Source organism: Ascidia mentula, chromosome 3 (assembly GCF_947561715.1).
Source record: "Ascidia mentula chromosome 3, kaAscMent1.1, whole genome shotgun sequence".
NCBI lineage: Eukaryota > Metazoa > Chordata > Ascidiacea > Phlebobranchia > Ascidiidae > Ascidia > Ascidia mentula.
In genome coordinates, this window is record NC_138568.1 from 5,195,257 (window position 1) to 5,217,742 (window position 22,486).

The 22,486-nt window shown below is 34.9% G+C and overlaps 1 protein-coding gene across 24 annotated transcripts in view; it reads right to left on the minus strand.

The window, feature by feature from the left end:
- The window catches only part of LOC145896063 (uncharacterized), a 93,787-nt gene that overhangs the window by 44,817 nt on the left and 26,484 nt on the right, over positions 1-22,486 (minus strand). For 13 of the 24 annotated variants that reach the window (XR_014401650.1, XR_014401648.1, XR_014401649.1 and 10 more), the window contains 13 exons: positions 21,915-22,085; positions 21,624-21,677; positions 21,414-21,569; positions 20,952-21,110; positions 20,673-20,843; positions 20,523-20,576; positions 20,170-20,325; positions 19,417-19,578; positions 18,081-18,242; positions 17,039-17,200; positions 5,145-5,306; positions 4,234-4,395; positions 527-679 (listed from right to left, as the gene is read on the minus strand). Coding sequence is in view for 16 of the 24 variants with exons in the window: in XM_082984871.1 (XP_082840997.1) it covers positions 527-679; positions 4,234-4,395; positions 5,145-5,306; positions 17,039-17,200; positions 18,081-18,242; positions 19,417-19,578; positions 20,170-20,325; positions 20,523-20,576; positions 20,673-20,843; positions 20,952-21,110; positions 21,414-21,569; positions 21,624-21,677; positions 21,915-22,085 (1,884 nt within the window). In the remaining 8 variants the exon portion in view is untranslated. Of the gene's footprint in view, positions 1-26; positions 118-526; positions 680-4,233; positions 4,396-5,144; positions 5,307-15,182; positions 15,952-16,335; positions 16,489-17,038; positions 17,201-18,080; positions 18,243-19,416; positions 19,579-20,169; positions 20,326-20,522; positions 20,577-20,672; positions 20,844-20,951; positions 21,111-21,300; positions 21,328-21,413; positions 21,570-21,623; positions 21,678-21,914; positions 22,086-22,486 lie in introns of those variants that run through there. The other 11 variants (XR_014401652.1, XR_014401653.1, XM_082984876.1 and 8 more) reach the window with 11 other exon arrangements.

Consider the following 22,486-nt stretch of genomic DNA (forward strand, 5'->3'; position numbering starts at 1 on the left):
AATTCCAATCGATCAATCATATTTACTTGAATTTGTTAAACCCAAATATACGGGATGGATTGAAGTGGAGAGTAGGAGTTAGAGATTCACTTCTTACCAAATTGTCAACTTTGGCTTCTACAATACAACGGAATGGTTATTTCATACATCGTTTAAATATAATAATAGTAGTGTTGATGAAAGTGTTGTTTTGATATAAAATTATTTCATGAAGCAAATATTTTGTGACGTGTACCTATTAACGTAAACGCAAAATCTACTCAAACATAATAAAATACTTCTAATTGGTCGAATTTGTTTGTATGACTTTGTTTTTTGAATTTTAAGTCACATAAACTAAAAATACATGGTAAGTATCGGGTGATGTCGACTTTCTTTATATTAACCCAGTGGTGGCAACCTGAGGCTTGTACATGACACAAGCCTTATTAATACAAGACACCCCATGAGGTAAACATATTAATATCGTGTTAGTATTAAATAGCAATGACAGTTTGTACGTGGAACAAATAGTTTTCATACTTACAGGGTCTGGCAGGTTGTGAAATTTCACTTTGAAGTCGTCATCTATAGCCCAAATACTGACTTCAAGTTCATCTCGTATATTGTGAACACACTTGAGTAAGGTTTCTGCCGCATCACCACGTATGTCATTAGAAGCAAGATTCAACTTTCTTATCTGGAAATAAAAGGTTGAAGTAGGGAATTAGTTCAGGCAAATGTGACATTAAATGATAACAATAAATCTAATTGCTGGTAAAATATTAAAAACATCGACCTACCCGGTCTCATCAATGCAGCAGAGGTTAAATATACATAGATATACCAGATATAGATTATTCCATTTTGTGTGCACTACTGCCTGCAGCTCACTTAACATTATTGGCTCATTGCTTGTGCATTTTTAGAACAGCCGGCTTTGATGAAATGCCTTAATGAAGTTTTACAAAAACGACAGTTTGTATAATTGCGTTATACTGAAAGATTAAATGTGTTTTTGTGGCAGCACGTGTACCATAATTTTCTTGCGTTTACTTTGGAAGAAAATGCTTAAATATGGAGTCGAGTGGACGTAGAATCTCTGCTTGAACACCTGAATTCCATTGAAACGAGTATCGAGTTTATAATGGAACGTGAATACGTCGAAGTGATATTATTTTTGATAGTTTCCAGTTAAAGAGAGAACCGGGGGCCTTTCCCCACAGGCGTATACTGGTAACCTACTCATTCCGACAGGTATCTGTCGTTTCCGTTCGCGTACACCATCGCCCACACGCGTGCTGTAGTGCGTGTACTGTATACAAGAGCGGAAACCTTATTTTCAGAGGAAGGGGCTCAAAAACACGAGGTTGGTAATATGCAGTGTGTGCTTTTAGCAAATGGCCACCCTCGTTCGTTTTTGTGGCGAAACCAAGATTCTTAGCCTAAATGTGACGAAGGGTGTGGTTGCGTTGCTATGTATTTTGCAAAGCCTTTCAAGACCTTGAAACGGTTGCTTTGAGATTTCTTCATCTAGGTGTCCGAACGCTCGCTTAGCAATACCGCGTGCTTTGGTTTCGCATCCCAAAAATCGAACATGAGATGCGTTCGATGGTGTGACCGCATACCCTGTGCTGACTGCAACGGCGTATACATTGGCGAGACTGGCCGCGTCCGACGAACAACGCAAACGCGAAGTGGCCAACCGCGGGTACAGCGTTGTCGCAACATGTAGCGGATACAGGTGAATTTTTGATAAACGACAGTTTTAGATACAGAAAATGACCAGTTTGAAAGATGTTTATCGAATAAATGCACATGAATTCGCGCTAAATGTTCAAAAGCAGACATTTTTCCTCCAGTGTATCGACAACTTCTAAACTACCAAGGTATCGAAGATTTTAATAATTTTATCTAGTTGATAAATATTTGTGTTAAAAAAGCCATTGTTTACATTCTTGTTTGTTTTAAATGACATCGTTAAAAGTCTTGCAGCTTCTGCGATACACCAAATTTTAAAGTTTCGTGTCCAAGCACTTACGAGAAAAAATTGGGAACGTTATGGCTCGACTATTCGGATTGCTCAAACATTTCGTCTTTCTTCTTCCCACCCACCTTTTTGTGTTTTCGTGCTTTCTTATATTTACCGTGTTGTTTACACTCACGCACTTTCTTTGCATGTCTTTTGAATTGGAAATTAGTTTACTGCATACGCATCTGTGCAGTAAAAGGAATGAGTTTTTTCCATATGAGGTTGCCAGCTAATAGATACTGTCCGCTTTACTTCAGACGACATATGCATCTTTAACTGGTCTTACTACCTAGAAATATTCAAGGAATCAGTTATGCATGAAGGTTAATACGAGGTCATACTGAAATATTGGGTAATGACTCCCAAGAGCTAAAGACTGCTTTCTTTAAATACTGTTAAGGACTAAAGACTGTCCAACAGGTACAGTGATTTAGCAATAAGTTTTTGTTTAAGGCTTTAAGATAACTGTTGAACCATTTTTGCCCACATACTGTTCTTGTGCAGGCTGTATCTAATATTGCACATCTAAATGAGTCAGCAACCAGAATCTCATTAGTCTTCATTTCTGAGAGCAGAATGTACTTAACATTTTACTCAAATTTTTCGCAATAAATGTGACTTGTCTGTATTAAATAATCCTTGTATTGCTGCTCCAAAATTCAGGGCATTTTGTTAAACTGACCAGTTATTTAAACAAGCAATGACAATAGCGCTCCCACTTTCATTATGTGTGACCGGCAACCACGTGATTTGTACCGACTCTGTTGACGGCTGGTGTGAATGCCCGCCCGCTTGAAAACCGCGTCTGATATGAATCCCACTTAAAGCTTGGTTTAGTAGATGATAATTTGACAATTCATATCGCAGATCGGCTACAGCTACACAGTCGAGTTTGTTTCGTGTTGTGCCTTTGTCTTCAAGTGCAGAACAACTAGTGATTTATTCCAAGACTACTTTCATCATCACAATGACCATTGTTACGTCACAGCTACCACTGTGAAATTTACATTAAAGTTCAGTGGTTTAACAGACAAATGGCAATGGTTTTTGTACAAAGAAATGCTAAACATGGATAGATCACGAAATGGTGGCTAGACGGGTAATCTAAAAACGTTTGCGCATCCCTTCTCAACCATTCACTTCCCCCAGCTTAAAATACCCTGATTTAAACAATTATCCACGTAATCAGACTCAAACTTTGTGCATCAAGTGCTGTAACTTGTATGTATTCAGTAAATACCTAAAATTGTTGTTTGAATATAGCTGAAAATTTAAATCCACTTAAACATTGATGTGATGAACGAAGAAAGTGCATCCAATGTGTCCTAACAGTAAAAAGTTTGGAAACTACTGGTCTAACATACAACTTACTGGTTTCTCAAGTTGTGACATGGAATAACGCCCAACTACGCTATCATAGATAGCTTTTCTCTCTTTTGTAGCCTTCTCTCTGAGCTTAACCCCAAGATTATTTTCGCAACGTAATAACGGCAAACGATTAAAAAATCAATACAGTAAAGAGAACTTTTGCATCACGAAAGCACAACGAAAAGCTTCCTGTTGTTATGAAATAATTAAAGATTGATGTCAGTGCTTACATGACACGTCACTTCGTTTAGCAACGAAAAAAGGGAAACATGGCTGTCTGTGAAGTAATAGCAATAGGGATGCACCGAAACTTTGGGTTGCCGAATTTATTCGGCCGAAACTAAGCTTTTTATAATTATTCGGTTTCGGCCGAACGTATTTGCAAATTCGGCCGAAACCGAAACTTTTTTACTTTATGCAAGGATGATACGCGAAGTTTAGTATAGATTGGAATCATTATTCAAACTGTACGATTGTTTGGCAACTTTTGCCGAATATTCGGTTTCGGCCAAATAAAAAAAATGCTGTTTCGGTGCAACACTAAATAGCAACATCACTTTTCACTCAAATCTTGTTACCAGTAGCCATTTTAAGAAAAATATTGGGTTGTGCCACCTTTACATTTATGTCAATATTTTGGTCAATCGCATAAATCGTTAAAACCATGTAAATTTATCTTTGCGAAGTCTTTAGTTTAAAAATTCATCCTCGCAATCAGGCTTAAACATCGTGTCTCAAATGCTGTAGGCTAACTTGTCAAAAAATAAATTGGTGTATTACAAACGAATCCAGAACAATCAAGTGTGTCGTGGCCGCCAAAAGTTTGGAAACCACTGGTCTAACATACAACTTACTGGTTTGTGAAGTTGTGATATGGAATTTGCAATCTTACAGATTCCATCGCTTGTCATCCAACAACCCAACAGAGACAGATTCTTAATCCACTGAATACATGAAGCAATAGCAGATGCACTTTCATCATCAACTGTGTTATAATCAAGTTTCAACGACGTCATCTGAAACAAATGAAAAATTATTGGAATTGATTTTTATGTCAACAATAACATTGTGTTAATTATGACGTCACAGAGGTCGAACAATCACTTGGTGAATTTAATCGTTGAGCTCCGGTAGCTTAGTCAGTTAGAGAAAGAACCTGAATTACACATGGCTCCAACTTAGTAACAAGTTTTGTGACTCCGGTCGCAGTTATATGCTTGCAATGCCACGAGACCCAATCAAATCAAATGGCTTATTACAAGGAATTACAAACTTATTTAATATTCGAATTGGCCCTTCTAGGTTTTGTTAAGGGTACTGTACAAATATTTTTTTTCCTGTGGTGTACTTTTGTATTACTGTTACTTGATCAAGCATTACAAACTACAAAAACCTGCGTCTGCTCTATTTTGGCAATAAAAGACGAAATGTGTAACTGTGTTACATTACCGAAAACTGAAACGCATGTTTTGCGGTGGTGCGTGCGCCATAGTGTTTTTGCTTAACAAGTCGAATCCGGTAAATCGCAAACTTTCCAAGCTTTTTCAAACTATTAACCGGAAGCATTATAAGCACTACACGTTGTTAACAGAGGTGCAAATTTACACTTCTGCAGCTAAAATAACGTTGTCATAACGCCCAACTACGGTAGCATAGCTACCTTTTCTCTCTTTTGTAATCTGGTTCTCTCTGAGCGAATCCAGAACAATCAAGTGTGTCGTGGCCGCCAAAAGTTTGGAAACCACTGGTCTAACATACAACTTACTGGTTTGTGAAGTTGTGATATGGAATTTGCAATCTTACAGATTCCATCGCTTGTCATCAAACAACCATCCAGAGACAGATTCTTAATCCACTGAATACATGAAGCAATAGCAGATACACTTTCATCATCAACTTTGTTATAATCAAGTTTCAACGACGTCATCTGAAACAAATGAAAAATTATTGGAATTGATTTTTATGTCAACAATAACATTGTGTTAATTATGACGTCACAGAGGCCGAACAATCACTTGGTGAATTTAATCGTTGAGCTCTGGTAGCTCAGTCAGTTAGAGAAAGAACCCGAATTGCACATAGGGTCAATTTTATGGTATAATTAAGACATAGGCTACAGCTAGGGTGAATTGTGAGTGTCAATGCAAACCAGAGATATAATTTTTTTTTTAGTGTTTGCTTTATCAAATCCTGGACAAACACTTACTATCAAACCAAAACAAGTCTTTATGTGTGGCCAACTATGCGTGGAGACATTCAAACTTCTTTAACTTGTTCTGTTTGCGTACTAACATACAGCATTATGTTTCCATCCACATACTGTTGTAATAGATGATTTTTGCTATGTCTCACTTTTGATCAGGTTTTCAGACGTTTTCTTAGTTGTATTGTTAAGTATTGTGTTTACATTACAAGAACTGATATGGCAAAATACAAATCCCTGTAACCAGGTCAGTGATCACCAGGTATCGCTTGCAGTTTTTTGGTTTTAAATCCAAATATAAACAAAGTCATCTTAGTTCGTACCTTTTGTTTTATTACTTTGGCAACTTCTTGGATTGCATAGTTACTGACATTTTCCATGGTAAGTTCAAGTGTTGGAGGAAATAAATGAATAAAACATGTCAAAACACAAGCTTCTTCATCACCATCCACTGTAAGATGGCTTGAACTTAAATCTGACTGTGAACAGAGAAAAGAGTAGTTGAATTTAGTTGCCTTTTGTCTTTGCATACTCAACAATATTTGCAATATACTAGATGTAAAAACACCAAAATCTGTATATCCTAACAGTAAAATGTATATCATGACACACATTTTATTTTGTGATTTCTATTTTTTATCATTCATTAATAAAGGAAAGGGGGTAAAAAAATCTTGATTGATATCAGATGGTTATGATCCAAAGTTGTAAATGATAAGCAAAGTGGAGCCAATAATATGAATTATGTAAGCTACAGACAGATGACCACTGTTTCGACCTTGGCCATTTGGTCAGCAAAGTCTTCTGATAGTCACACCAGCTGCACTGATGAGACCTTTAAGGTAGAAACAGTGGCCATCTGTCTGCAGCTTACACAATTCAAAGTTCGAAAGCTTAGCATCTAGAAAATGTTACTGTAAACAGATTCTACTTCTTGAAAAATGCTTTGTTGCTAACAAATCTACAATGATGGGTTCACAATTAGGAGTGATTTTTTTCTACCATGGCACATATTTTAAAATTGCAAGTTTTCCAATATTCTATCCAATCTGAATAAGTTTCTTTTGCAATAATGTACATACAAATTGTTAACACTTTCAAACCTTAAATGCTGCTTCAGTGCACTTTTTAACAAACATCTCAGGAGGCACATATCTCTGAAAAATAAAAACATGAAGTTATTGGTAAATGAATCAATTTAAATGTTGGATTTAAACGTAAATAGTTTGTTCATTCTATAAAAATAAAGCATTTAAACGAATTACCAGTAGCACATTTGGAAACAGATCAACCTTTCCACAAGCTTCAATTCTATTCACTGACATTTGGAACTTAGTTATTGTCAGCTTGTTAACATGTGGTGTTGCATGATCCAAAAGCAATTGTAGGATAGAATTTGAAATGAAGTTTCCACTGATATCCAGGCAGTTCATCTAATAGAAAAGTTTATGTTTGTTTTAACAAAAAAACTTCTGTTAGAATTGCTGCACTGTTGCACAAAATGAACTGTTTTATTGATCATAATGTTATAAATCGACTTTAAGTAAAAAATAATTAAACTTACTTCATGTTCTAATCTTGATATAGAAACAGCAATTTTACACATGGTTGAGCCAGAAATCTGACATCCAGACAAAGACAGGTTTTTGATTAAATGAACAATTGGTGCTATTGCAGATGCAGCTTCATCATCAATTATGTTGTTGTCAAGTTTGAGTGAAGTAAGCTGACAAAAAAAGCAAGAGAAATAACGTCAGTAGCTCCTGCTATTTAATTCAGTTTTATTGCAAGTATTTGTTACAATAAAATGAGAAACTCACTTGATGTTGGGATTCCAACAAAGCAGCAGCAATTTTACACACACTGGGACCAACAGTATGATAACCAGACAGAGACAGGTGTTCAATCAAGTGAACACTTGATGCTATTGCAGATGCAGATTTTTCATCCAGATCAATGCTATTTACAGTGAGTGATCTAAGCTGAATATTAAATATTAACAAATTATATTCTGTTTTAAAATTGACTTGTAAGTTGGCAATGGGACATGACAAAAAATAGTTGCATACATAACATGACTACAGGCAAACTTTTGTGACAATAACTCAATATTACCAAACAGACTCCTGTTTTGGTTTTTAATCTTTTATCATTTAAGTAAAAAGCATACCTTTTGTTTCATTCCACTGACAATTACTTGGATTGCAGAGTTACTGACATTTTTCATGGCAAGTTCAAGTGTTGGGGGAAATTTATGTATGACCCATGACAAAGCACAAGCTTCTTCATCACCATCTACTTTAAGATGGTTGGGGATGGAATCAAACTGAAACACAGAGACAAGTTCAGTTTTTCTTAACCTGTAAGTTAACTAACTCTAAATAGGTAATTTAAATGCTTATTAACAAACAAAATATCCTTCCCACAATGATCAAATGTTAATTTTCCTAAAATGATCATCTTTCATAGGAGTAAAATTCTCCCATTAACAGGAGTAAAAATATATAGTGTTTGGCATTTAAAATAGTAACAACCAACGTTATTCATGCTAATAAATGTGGTTTACTTTTTGATACTTGAGAAAAGGTTTAGTTAGAAACTATTCAAACCTCAAATGCTGCTTCAATGTAATTTTCGATGAACATTCCAGGATACACTGAACTCTAAAAGATAAAAATAACATGTTTCATAATCTTGGATCACAACAGATTAAGTTTTTGATTAGATTCAACAAAGAGCCAAACAATTACCGGAAGTACTTCCACCATCCCACATGTTTTAATTCCAATCAGTGATATTTTAAACTTTGTTGCAATCAGCTTCTTAATGTGCAGTTTGGCTGGATTGCATAAACATTGTGGAAAAGATTTAGAAATTGGGAGTCCTGTCACATCAAGACAATCCATCTATAAAATTGAAAATTTCAGTTTGCTGTTCACAGATAAACAAACGTTATAGTTCTATATTGCTACCACAAACTTCTATGTTGCTACAAAACCCACTGGTTGATCAAGCTTGGATATTGCTGTTGCAAGTTCTGTCATTGAAGTACAGCTCACTTCACATCCACTTAATGAGAGAATCTTTGTAACTTTTGCAAATGAAGCTATTGCATTTGCATTTTCATCATCAACTGTGAAACCTCTCAGCACCAGTGATCGTAACTAGAACAAACATATATCAAATTCCTGTTGCTGCCAGGCATATTGCAATTAATATTGTACTGATCTTCTGGCATAAACGTACTGTAATTTTACATGCCATGCGGCGAGACTTCATCAGGTATAACGCAACAAAAGAATCAAACTGCAACATGCAGGGGCACAAAAGAAAAAAGAGGAGCGTTGACACCGCTTGCAAGCGGCTTACTCAGGCATAGTTACCATGATAAAAATTTTTATGTAGTCTTGCTCATGCAAGCTACAAAATTAAAATAATATTGTACAAGGAATTAACTCCATAATATGGCACATCAAACAATATTTTAGGTGAGCAAAATGTGTTTTAATACCTCTAGCTGTATGTTACCTTGTTTGGTGGTTGAAAATTGCCTAAAAATCGTTTTAGAAAGTTTCTAGAAAAAGACATTTTTGAAGTTTCTTCATTCGGCTTTCTCTTCATCAAACTCCTCCATTGCCTGGCTGCTTTTTTCCCCGTCTAATAAATAAAGTTTATTTATGCAGTAGAAAATTATTCCACAACCATAGTAAGTTAAATAAAGCAATAATGGTCTTTGTTAAAATATTTTTTGTATTTAGTAAAACAATATTTTAATATAAAGTCACAATAATAGTAACTCTTAAGTAAGTTTAGCACTTAGTTGCACAAGAAACAGGGTCACAAGATTCTAAGAACAAAATGGAGGCCAATATTGTAAAAAAACAACAACAAAAATTATTGTTAAAGTATCTTAAATAAATAAAGCTTGTCAATGTTTTAATCCAGCCTATTGTTCTCACAATTATGTGTATAGGTTCATTGCCACAGACAAAAACATGATGTTAATTTTGTAGTTCTAATAAATGTAAAAATAAATTAGTGCTTGAATAAAATTATGTTCACAAAACAGCAAACACTCTTCCATACTTCGTGACTATGTGTACATACAGAAGTCTCGTAAACAAAACAACAACAACTTTCTTTTGAACACACAATAAAAACGACTAAAAAAAAATTATTTTAACCAAAATGTTTTAGAACAAATAGAAAAGGTTGGAAATTGTCAATTTGTTGGTTATGACAAAAAAACAATAACTTTTAATGTGCCATATAAAATAAAATAAAAATACTCTACCCAAACATTTATTGAATCAATGCCGGGAAATTGACTTTTTGTGGATTGAGTTTCTGGGGTATACTGAAAGTCAATTACTAGATCCCCTTGGATGGCCGAGATGTGCTTTGCCAAATCTTTCATCACTTGATTGGTCACCTTATGACTGACCAAGAAGTCCTAACAATGATAAAACAATCTGGTAATTGTCCTTGTCTTTCATGCTTTGCATTTTTATTAAAGTGAGATGTTGTCAAACCTTTATATGCTCTAAGATTCTGGTCAACAAAGATTCAAAGCTTCCATGGTAAAACTTGCAACTTGACGATACTTTAACATTGTAAGATTTCCCTGATGTACTTAAAACACAACCAATAGTATAAGCATCAGTTGGAAGTATGCTCCCGGTTAAAATTAATGTTTCTGGCAGCAAATGAAGACATTCCATGTAAAATGTTTCCTCATCAATTTCATGTAACCATGAGCAAATTTGCAATAGTTTTTTTCCCCCAACTTCAGTTTCTCTTAGTTGATTGGTGCAAAACTCTTTCAGCAAGTCATTTTTGTTAGCTACTACTTGATACTTCAAATTTCTGAAACAATCTTTGACAACTTCTTCAAGTTTTTTATTGCAAAGGCCAAAGACAAACTTTGCAACAACTTCCCATCTATTTGTTTTAAGTTTAGGAAGAAGTTTGGTAAACTCTTGAACACTTGAAAAAAAGACAAGGTAACAAGCAGCGAAATATTCCTGCCAAATCAAATGTGAGAAGTTGCTCTTAACTTCAGAATCCATAAACTTCATGTTCCAATTTTTCTCCGTCACAAATGTTGCAAGAAGTCCTGTCAATGTTTTTGGGGTAATTCCAACTTCTTTTAGGTCATAAGTGGTAAATACAAGTTTGCTGTCTTTGAAACCATTCCATGCCAATCTAGCTATTTTGTTTAAATATTCTTCTTTGTTAACCTCTGTTTTATCTCCCCTTACAAAATCCTGCTTGAAATAGTACCTAAATCCATTTGCAAAAACATGAGTAAGAGAGTGATATCGACCATTACCACCTTCTTTAAGACTTTTCCAGATTACAAAAGCGATAAAAATGCATTTTGCTGGGACATAGCAAGAATAAAGAATATTTGGATTGCCTTTTATGACATTCCACACATCGGCACCATTATCTCTGCAAATCTGGTTGCAAAGATTTTCTTGAGATTTTTCATTAAGACCCATAACCTCAGCAACAAACAATGGTCGACATTCCGAATCAATGGAGAAAAAATGCTTCTGTCGAGAGGTAAAAACTTTCTTTGCATCCGTGAGCAAGTCACCCCTCATAAGACCATATATATACTGAAGAGGTTCATTTTCCTTTTCAAGATCAACATATCTGTACTCTAAACTCCAATCTGCTGCAGCTTCATCCAGGCCATCCAAAGTAATAAAAATATTTTTTATGTCAAACAGCCACTGCAGAAGTGAATCTTCATTGAGTTTTTTAGCAGGACATTTATTGTAAGTGTTTGGTGATAAAGAGTTTTTAAGCAGAAATCTGGAAAATGTTGTGGGAGTTTTGAAGTCAATGTTTTTCACAGAAATGTAGAAACAATATTGGGTTTTATCAACATTTTCCATTGCACCATCCATTGCTTTTTCGGTTATATCTTTGGATAGTGTCGTTTTACCAATCCCTGGCTGTCCAATTAATGCTACAATGTTTGCAAATTGAGACTGTTTTTTTCCTTTTGCTGCTATTTCTGCTTTTGTAAACAGTTCTTCAACTGATACTTTACTGTCCTGTTTTAAATCTATCGTCTCATAATCTTGACTCCTGTTGTAATGTCCATCTTTATCACTGTATTGTGGGATTACTGCAACTTTTCTACGCTTGTTTGGAGGTTTTTGTCTTGCAGGGAAAATTTTTTTAGATGGTTGATCTGTTATGTCAAGTGGACAAACTTCAATTTGTTGTTGAGTTAAAGTTAGAAAACTCTTTGATTTGCATTGCTCTTTGGCTGCATCAGACAACAAGTTTTCCATATCACGTTCATCAACTGAAAAAAAATTGAGGTTATATAATATATTATATTATAACCCCTTCGATGTTGGGCTTTTTCAAATTTATCAGGATTTTTCCAGTTTTCTGTTAAGCTTCTAATTCATAATTTTTTGATTTTAAATTAGTTAAACCTGAGTCTGTTAAAAATAATGTGTCCTGTTCAATGCAAGCAAACTGCTTTCGATGCAATATTGAAAACTAATATAGCCTAAGATAGTAAATCTAAAAAAGGCCTTTGTCACAAAAACAAAGAATATCATAACACAAAAAAAACATAAATAAATTACCATTGTGTTGATTGACAAATTTTAACAACCAAAAACCTAAAATAAACTTACCACTACTAAGAGGTGATGATGGAATCAGATTTGGATTTCTTCCATAGTAATGTTCTAAATTGAAAACTTCTGTGAGAAACCAGTCTTTGTAACCACAAAAAAAATCACATACTATGCACTTGTTTAACATCTCCAACAACACCAACAACACTGCCATCAATTTTCGATGAATCTGCTGATATGGTTTGACAGAAATCTGTGAATTAATATGTTTCTTATTCTACTTTGAACATGATGTGATACAGATATTATGAGAACTCTTTACCATGAGGGTTCTGGGTTTGGTTGCGCACTGTTTGAAGATTATGACTGTTTGGTGCTCGAGTATTTGGTGCAGCTTCTCTCTGACTCACGCCAACATTTTCTGGATAAGGCTGTTGTGCTTGTTGTGTAAAGTTTTGCCTGAAAATGATGTTTTAAATAAAACAAGTGCAGCACAACGAATATGTGTTTCTACATACGTTGGGTGGGTGGGTGCAAGTTGTGAATAAGCTTGCTGGTTTCGAGCAACTAATTGAGGTTCAATTCCTTGTTCATAGTTATGCAAAGTTGGTTGTGCACTTCGAAAAGGAATCATTCCCCTTGGGTGCATAATAGCTTGTTGGGAATTCCTCCATTGTGATGGATAGTATTGGTAATAGAATGGATGCCTACCACCGTAATGTTGGTAGGGTGAATATCCTGTGGGATTAGGGTAAGGTTGTGAGGGTTGTGGAGTGTATCGAGTGAAGGAAGGCCCAAATTCTGATGGGTGGCTTTGAGGTGTTGCATAAAGATGAGATGTTGATGGTACACTAAAATGATGAGAGGTTACATACTGGTTGGGTTGCCAAAAAGTGGGTTGCTGGGGTATTTGTGGGTTTGGAAAGTATTGGGTTTGGTTAAAGGCTGGTACATTGGTCGCCTGTGGAATTCCTTGACCTGGTTGTGTTGATTGTTGATTGTTTGTTTGCTCAGCATCAAGAAATGTAAATGATTCCTACAACAACAGTCATACACTCTTATAATAAAGTTTTCTTTACTAGTGCACTTCAGAATGTGAAGATTAGGATGCTCAATGTTAGTTTCTAAAAAATCTTTCATCGAGATTATCTTCCAAATGAACAAGAGAATCATCACAAAAAAATTTACATATGGCTGTGACACAAGCATAAAAATAACATAGTAACGTTATTTATTTCAAGTAGTCATACATACAAAAAACTGGCCAGAATTTAACAAAATATCATTTTATTGAAAGTTACTTTCATACTCACATACATAATAACACATAACTATAACACATAACTTAACGGTCCGGACAGAAAATGTTACAAATTATGAAATGTCACATTCAGCATCTGTGTTTCTGTAGATTGGACAACGTATTAGAAAATATTTCCAATTGTCACTTTTTCATTATTTGCTTCTAAGTGGCTAAAATGTCACCAAACCATTTCATTAGAAACAAAATCAAAAGTCATACCTGGCTTGCTTGGTTCTGGTCATTGTTTGAACTTCCCTGACCATAATTCCTATCCATTCAGGTTAATGTATATCAACAAGCACGGCAATATTTGACTGATTCCAATCACATAAGGGCAACAAATGATGCATGGCAACTGAATCCAGTGTTAAGTCCATTATTCACAAGAGGTAGAAAACAGTCCGAGAGGAACAATTTTAATTCACATTCGACTACATTTCATTTTATTGCCTGTTACTTCAAAAAAACTAAAATAATATACAAAAGAACATTTATGAGCTTGGTAAATAACATACAATACAATTTATAAACATTATATGCCTTTGGAAATAAACAACAAAACTCCAAAGACCGAGAATGCCATCTGCCAACAAAAATTGAGCATCACCCAGTCTGCAGAATATGGCAGTTCCCGACGAGATCTCGGGCGTGCAAGACTAAATCTTTTCGCGTGCGCGCGTGCGCGCGTGCACGGCCCCTAAACCCGCGTGCAACGAAAACGATAAAACGTCTTTCTGTTAATTGTTTTCTGTTTAGACATTCGCGTGCCGAAAAATTTTCGCGTGCAGTGCGAAAAATTTGGCGTGCAAACAAAAAAAGTTGAAGACAAACTTGCGCGTGCAGCTGCCATACTCTGCAGACTGGAGCATCACCACTCAAATTAAAAATCAGAAGCTAAATACTTGTAACTATGATGTAAAATAGTAATTCACCTCTATAACTAAACAGGAAGTTCAGGAACTGACAGAAATCAGAAATTCCAAAAGATAAAACCAGGGTAGTTCCCAGTTGGTTTTCTTACACCCTTCCATTTATATTCTCGAACAGACTTACTACCGACACCTACCGGTGAAGGTTTGGAAAGAGTAGAAAGTTATTCCAAAAAAACTTCACATTTTTATAGTTTCTGAGGACGCAATCTTCAAAAAATAAAACTTTCAATAAAATTTATCGGTTTTATCGGATAGCGCGGGTTCGAGTCCCGGTGTGAGCTGGAAGGGTTTCAACATGACTTAACCCGGAAGATACTTTTACACCGGATCACAAAATTTTTTCCAAACTTGATCCACAAAAAAGCCTATGTAACATAGAAATCTGTGCGAATATTAACGCTACAATTTCGTGTAGTATTACAACTCAAATTTATAAACAAAACTAACAGGCGGTGGCCCTGTTCACGCCTGATCATTAAAATTCGCACAGATTTCTGTTTTACACATACTTATATGTGGATTAAGTTTGGAAAAAACTTTGTGACCCGGTGTAGTAGTATTTTCCCGCTACACCGATGCCTCTATAATTTAAGGTTTGCATTCAAAAGCAACACGTGGAATATTTGAAGACAAAAAAGAGACGTTGGTTTTCAATAAAACTAAACCCACAATTCCAGTTGGGGATTCCCCTGCCAAAAAGCAAAACGTTTGGAAGAACTTGTAATGATTTATTCGAGCAGCAATGATTCACAATAACAATGTCACAGAAACCAATATTTGAATATTGGCAACATAAACCTTTCACTTCCACCTGTTAAAACTTCATCAAACCCATAGATAGATACAGATTTGTTTTTGAGTAAATATAAAAAAAAACGTGCGCCGATAAAACCGAACCGTAGTTGGTGGAACATTAGTTGTTCTCGTCATCAAACACTTTAGTTACAAACCTAAAATATGTTTAGGCAAAAACCAGCAAAGGGTTGACAGAATTCACAACATAACGTACCAGAAAACATTGTAATGTGAAAATACTCGATTGTAAACAGTCAAAGAAATAACATAAGTCACAGGTATATGTTAAAAGCAATTTTAACACACAAACAGTAAAAAAAATGTTAAAAGAAACATTACGTTTCGAAGACATCCTTTATTGTAAGCAACACAGACAGTAAAACTTTGCGACAATTTCAACGAAACCAGATACATATAAATGCATTTATATGTTTGGCAAAGAAGTAAAAATGAGAGTTATGAAGACAAACGGTATTAATACGTACATTGTAAATACAAATAACACACAGAAGTTGGATAAAGCAGTGGAAATATTCAAACTTCACGTTTTATCGATGAAACATCATTAAAAAACTTCCTACCAGTTTAGGAGGGAGTTGATCTCCACAAAAATATTTCCAATTGATCAATCATATTTACTTGCATTCGTTAAACCCAAATATAAGGGGATGGATTGAAGTGGAGAGTAGGAGTTAGAGATTCATTTCTTACAAAATCAACTTTGGCTTCTACAATGCAACAGATTGGTTATTTCATACATCGTTTAACTATTATAACAGTAGTGTTGACAAAAGTTTTCATTGAGCAAATATTTTGTGACTTGTACTTATTTCCATACATGCAACATCCACTCACACATAATAAAATACTTCTATTCAGTCGAGTTTGTTTGTGTGATTTTATTTTAAATCTTAGGCCACATAAACTGAAAATACATGGTAGGTATTAGGTGATGTCGACTTTCTTTATATTAACCCAGTGGTGGCAACCCGAGGCTTGCACATGACACAAGCCTTAATACAAGACAACCCATGAAGTAAACATATTATTATCGTGTTAGTACTAAATAGCAATGACAGTTTGTACGTGAAACAAATAGTTTTCATACTTACAGGGTCTGGCAGGTTCTGAAATTTCACTTCGAAGTCATTATCTTTTGCCCAACTACTGACTTCAAGTTCATCTTGTATATTGTGAACACACTTGAGTAAGGTTTCTGCCACATCACCATGTATGTCATTAAATGTAAGATTCAACTTCCTTATCTTGAAAAAAAAGGTGGAATTAGGAAATTAAAGGCAAATGTGGCATTAAATGATAAAAACAAATAAAATATTTACCAATGAATGGTAAAATATTAAAAAACATTGACCTATCTGGTCTCATCAGTGCATCTAGCAGATAACTAGCCAGACCAAGATAGATTATTCCATTTTGTGTGCACTACTGTCTGCAGCTCACTAATCATTATTGGCTCACTGCTTGTATGCGTTCATTGTATAAATTATAATGTCACAAAGGCAATATAATAACTTTATGAATTTGACTGGTTTACTTCAACAGAGAAAAGGCCGGGAATAAAAACAGTGTTAAAACACAGGAAAAAATGTCCCGGTACAAAATCATATCACTGTTACATCAGGTGGAGTTTTATAAAATGCCTTACTGAAAGCTTAAACATGAGTTTTTGTGGTGGATAAGTGTGCATAGTTTTGTTGCTTCACTTTGAAAGACCAAAAATTGATTTAACTGCATTTATAAAGTAAAATAATGAAAAAGTTTTTTGGCCCTACACTGGTCTAACATACAACTTACTGGTTTCTCAAGTTGTGATATGGAATTTGCAATCTTACAGATTCCACCACTTGTCATCTTACAACCTTCCAGAGACAGATCCTCAATCCCCTGAATACATGAAGCAATAGCAGATGCACTTTCATCATAAACTGTGTTCCCATTAAGTTTCAACGACGTCATCTGAAACAAATCAAAAATTGCTAAAATCAGTTTTTCTGTCAGCAATATCATTGTATTGATTATGACATCACAGAGGCGTAACAATCACTTGATAAATTCAATTGTTGACCTTTGGTAGCTCAGTCAGTTAGAGAAAGAACCCGAATTACACATGGCTCCAACTTACTAACAGGTTTATGACTTTGGTCACAGTTATATGCTTGCAATGTCACGAGACCTAATAAAATCAAATGGCTTATTGCAAGGAACAAACAAACTTATTGAAGATTCCAGATTGGCCCTTCTAGGTTAAAGGGGAGTTTACAAATATGTTTAAGGAATTTTACTATATTGTGATTTTGTATCACTGTTACTTGTGATCAAACTTTACAAACTACCAATACCTGCGTCTGCGAAATTTTTGAAACAAAAGATGGTTTGTGCAACTGTGTTACACTACCGAAAACTGAAACGCGTGTTTTGCGGTGTGCATGTGCCATAGTTTAATTTAAATTTACTTTGAAGACAATGAAATACAAACAATAACATGCTTTCTCAAAAAGTTGCCCGATGCCACCCTGGGCAGCCTAATTTTTACGTGAGCCAATAGTTATTGCTTGGGAGTCCGGACCTAATGGATCCCACTCCCTAAACCTAAATACGCCCATGTATGCTGGTATCAAAAGCTGTATGTAGGAGGTGGCTTGACAGCAAATGCACTACTTCGGTGAAAAACAAAAAAATCAAACATTTAAATCAATGGTATGCAACCAGTATTGCTGTTTTAACATATCTTTATTTAAACACTAAAATAAATTTTGTGTTGCAAGCAAATCCAGAACCCCCAAGTGTATCGTAACCCTAATAAGTTTGGAAATCACTGGTCTAACATACAACTTACTGGTTTCTGAAGTTGTGATATGGAGTTTGCAATCTTAAAGATTCCACCACTTGTCATCTTACAATCCCCCAGAGACAGATTCTCAATCCACTCAATACATGATGCAATAGCAGATGCACTTTCATCATCAACTGTGTTCCCATTAAGTTTCAACCACTTCATCTGAAACAAATAAAAAATTGCTGAAATCAGATTTTATGTCAACAACATCATTGTATCAATTATGACATCACAGAGGCAGAACAATCACATGGTGAATTTAATCGTTGAGCTCCGGTAGCTCAGTTAATTAGACAAACAACACGAATTACACATGGCTCCAACTTAGTAACACGTTTGTGAATTTGGTCGTAGTTATATGCTTGCGATGACACGAGACCTAATAAAATCAAATAGCTTATCACAAGGAACAAAGATTTTAGATTGGCCCATCTAGTTTAAAGAGGAGTGTACAATTATATTCAAGGAATTTTCCTAAATTGGGATTTTGTATTACTATTACTTGTGATCGAGCATTACAAACAACCAATACCTGCGTCTGCGAAATTTTTGAAACAAAATATGGTTTGTGTAACTGTGTTACATTACCAAAAACTGAAACCCATGTTTTGTAGTGTGCGTGCGCCATAGTCTAATACAGTGCTTTTCAACTTCCACACTTTTCTGTGGTACGAAAGTTTCATCCGCACAATGTACCAAAATGTTTGTTAAAATGTTTGTTTTCGAACCCCAGGATGTACAGAAGAAATTTAAACAATTGGAAACCTACCGACGATTAAAGGGGAAGGATTAGCATTGCTCAGTGAAGCGATTGTGCATAACCACAAATGAAAAATTCTTAGACTAAAAAATGACTATGTATTGAGCGATTGTCATCCGCACCATGTTTTCCATCCGCACTAGTGCAGATGGTCCCACAGGTTGAAAAGCACTGATCTAATATAACTACTTTAAAGTCAATGAAAATACAAACAAATACATGTTTTTTCATCAAGTTGCCCGATGCCACCCTCAGAAGCCTAATTTTTAAGTGAGCCAATAGTTATTGCTTGGGAGTTCAGACCTAATGGATCCCACTCCCTAAATCTAAATACGCCCATGTATGCTGGTATCAAAAGCTGTATGTAGGAGGTGGCTTGACAGCAAATGCACTATTTCTATTAAAAAGACAAAAACATCAAACACTCAAACCAATGGTATGCAACCAGTATTGCTGTTTTAACATATCTTTATTTAAACACTAAAATAAATTTTGTGTTGCAATTGAATCCAGAACATCCAAAGGGTGTCGTGACCCTAAAAAGTTTGGAAATCACTGGTCTAACATACAACTTACTGGTTTCTGAAGTTGTGATATGGAGTTTGTAATCTTACAGATTCCACCACTTGTCATCTTACAACCCCCCAGTGACAGGTTCTCAATCAACTGAATACATGAAGCAATAGCAGATGCACTTTCATCATCAACTGTGTTCCCATCAAGATCCAACAACGTCATCTGAAACAAACAAGAATGTTTATAATTTAAAGAATGCACACTAAAGCGAAAAACAAGTCACAAAAATTATTTTAGCGAGTTAGCGAAATTGCAAACATCGAAGACACAAATCATGTCACATGGAAGAAAATTACTAGTTCATACTATAACATTGAACTGGTACCAGAAATATCTCCTAAATTATATGTTTTTATTCACAACCAAAGTTTCTTACACACAGTTGTACTGTTTTTAGTTTCTCAAAGCGCCGAAACCAACTTAAGTTTGGAAGATTATGCATGTCATAACTTTAAAATTGTTATACAACCTCTTTATGTTTGATACTTTTCTGACCTACCGAAAAGGCCTGGCATCAAGTTACTATCTCTCTGCCATGCACCAGAGGACAAAACTTTCCTTGCAAAAATACCAAGCGAGTTGTAACTCATCGCAAATCATGATAAATAATGTTAAATAAACAATTGCACTGTGGGCCAGTTCCTCATCTCATGTATCAATTACTACGAACCAAGACAGTGATTGTAAATTAATATAAAGCCCCCCTGCTATAAGGAGCAAAAAACTGCTATTTACTTATGAGAGTAAAAGTACCTTTTGCTTTATTGCACTGGTAACTTCTTGGATCCCAAACGTGCTAACATTTTTCATACTAAGTTCAAGTGTAGGTGGAAACAAATGTATGACACATGACAAAGCACAAGCTTCTTCATCACCATCCACTGTCAGCTTGTGTGGAAGAGTGTCAACCTGGATAAATAAAGACATCATTTTAATTTTTTAGTGTAAAACATTTTTAAAATGTAAGTAAGGCACTTGTATGTATGTTTTATTTTGTGGGTAAATTATTTTAGAAATTTACTGCTGCCATAATTTTTTTAGTGCACAAACAGAAAATGAATTAATAAAAATTATGTGGTCAAAGCCAAAACAGTGAAGCCACAAACCTCAAACACGGAATTAACGTAAATTTTCAAAAGTTCCTCTGAGTTTGCTTGACTCTAAAATAACATTAAGTTTGAATCAATTCATTTTAAAATGTTGTTAATACTATTTTTACAATTTGAAATGTATAATTGTAGATGCAAACATGGTACCTTTGAAATGCAAGGGATGAAATTACATTTTCCAACATTTTTGAAACCATTTTCAGAGATTTTGAACTTCGACACAAAAAGTTCATCCACATTGCAAAGAAATGATTCATTTAGGAGCAATGGCAACATAGATTTACAAATTAAATTTTTACATAAATCCAAAGATTTTATCTGTAAGAATTTAAACATCATTAATAATCAGATTGCTTCTTTATTTTAAGTTCTATATTTGACACTATTTCAGAACAACTGCAAATCAGCAATATAATTAAAACTTACTGGATTCTTTAATTTTGATATATTTTCAGCGATGCTTTTAAATGTGGTTTTAAAATCAGGTATGTTGTAGCCAGATAAGTCCAAATGATCTGTCATTTGTGCTACTGTAAATGCACATTCGTCATCTACCTTGCACCCAATAAGTTTTACTGATGTCAACTGTAACAAACATCACACAAAGTTATCATTGTACAGAAAGGTAAATAACTTATAGTTACACACCAGGTTTTAAAAACACTTTTATATATTCACCCGTTAGGTTTACAAGCTACGCAGCCCAAGCAAATTTTAATTCGACTTGCCAGGACTTTTTATTTGAAATGGCTAATCCAGCTAGGCTGCGAAGCCTGTAAACCTAATGATCTCGATACGATAGCTGTAAAGTGATCGTCAAGTAAGGAGCGGGGTGATGTTGTTAAAACATTTAGGCAGATACAAATAAAAAAATCTTACAACCCACACCTTGCTTTTTAAAGACCTAGCAACTTCAAGAATTGCAAAGTCACTAATCTTCTCAAATGTAACTTCCAGTGTTGAAGGAAATAAATGCACCACACAAGAAAAAGCACAAGCTTCTTCATCACCAGTAAGTACAATCTTATCTGGTGTGGATTCCACCTGGACAAAAGCAAAATTAGAAGGGTTTATTTCCCATATCATGTTTTTGCAAACCTCGAACATCTGATTAATTAGCATTTCATGAATCTTCTCCTGTTCCTCTTTAATCTAAAAAAAGAAACAGTTTCATGTATAAACCAACTTTTTATTACATGCTTTTATGATGAGCAAGTTTGTCACAGAAATCTGATTAATATTTATCATACCAAACTAACATGCAACAACATCATTGGAATCCAAGGTTTAATGGGTTTAAAATCAATATTGATATATCTTTGCTCAAGCTAGCATAGACATAAACCACACGAACAAATTTAATATAACACATTTGCATAAAAAAATTACTTTGGATTTGTTCTGAAACAAATTAACTTTCCCACAAGCTTTAATCCCACTTTCTGATATTTTAAACTCGGTTACAGTCAGCTTGTTGATATTCATTCTCGTTGGGTTGTTGGAGATTATTTGTAAAAATGAGCTTGGAATGCAAACTTCGCTGATATCCAAGGAAAACAACTGAAAAAATATTTAACATAATCAGTTTCAAGCATTTCAAAATTCCCTATTATACTGATGTGTTTAAAGTGATTAATGACTTCTACAGTAAAGTTTTACAGGGAGAAGGCAAGTGGAACTTGAGCGCTGTTAGTTCTTCACAACAGAGATTGCATACCAATTGGTAAGATATACGACATATATGAGAGCAGAAACAATGAATTTTTGACCACAACAGTGCAGGGAATATAATATTGTGTGCACCAGGTGTCACGAAAAACTAATTGTCACTGTTAAGGTACCATAACATCAGTGTTATTACGAAACTTGTACCCGCACTAAGCTTGTGTATAAAAAGTCAAGCAAAAACAAAACACCATAAGACAAGCCAACACATTTCAAAACTTACTGGGTGATCAAGG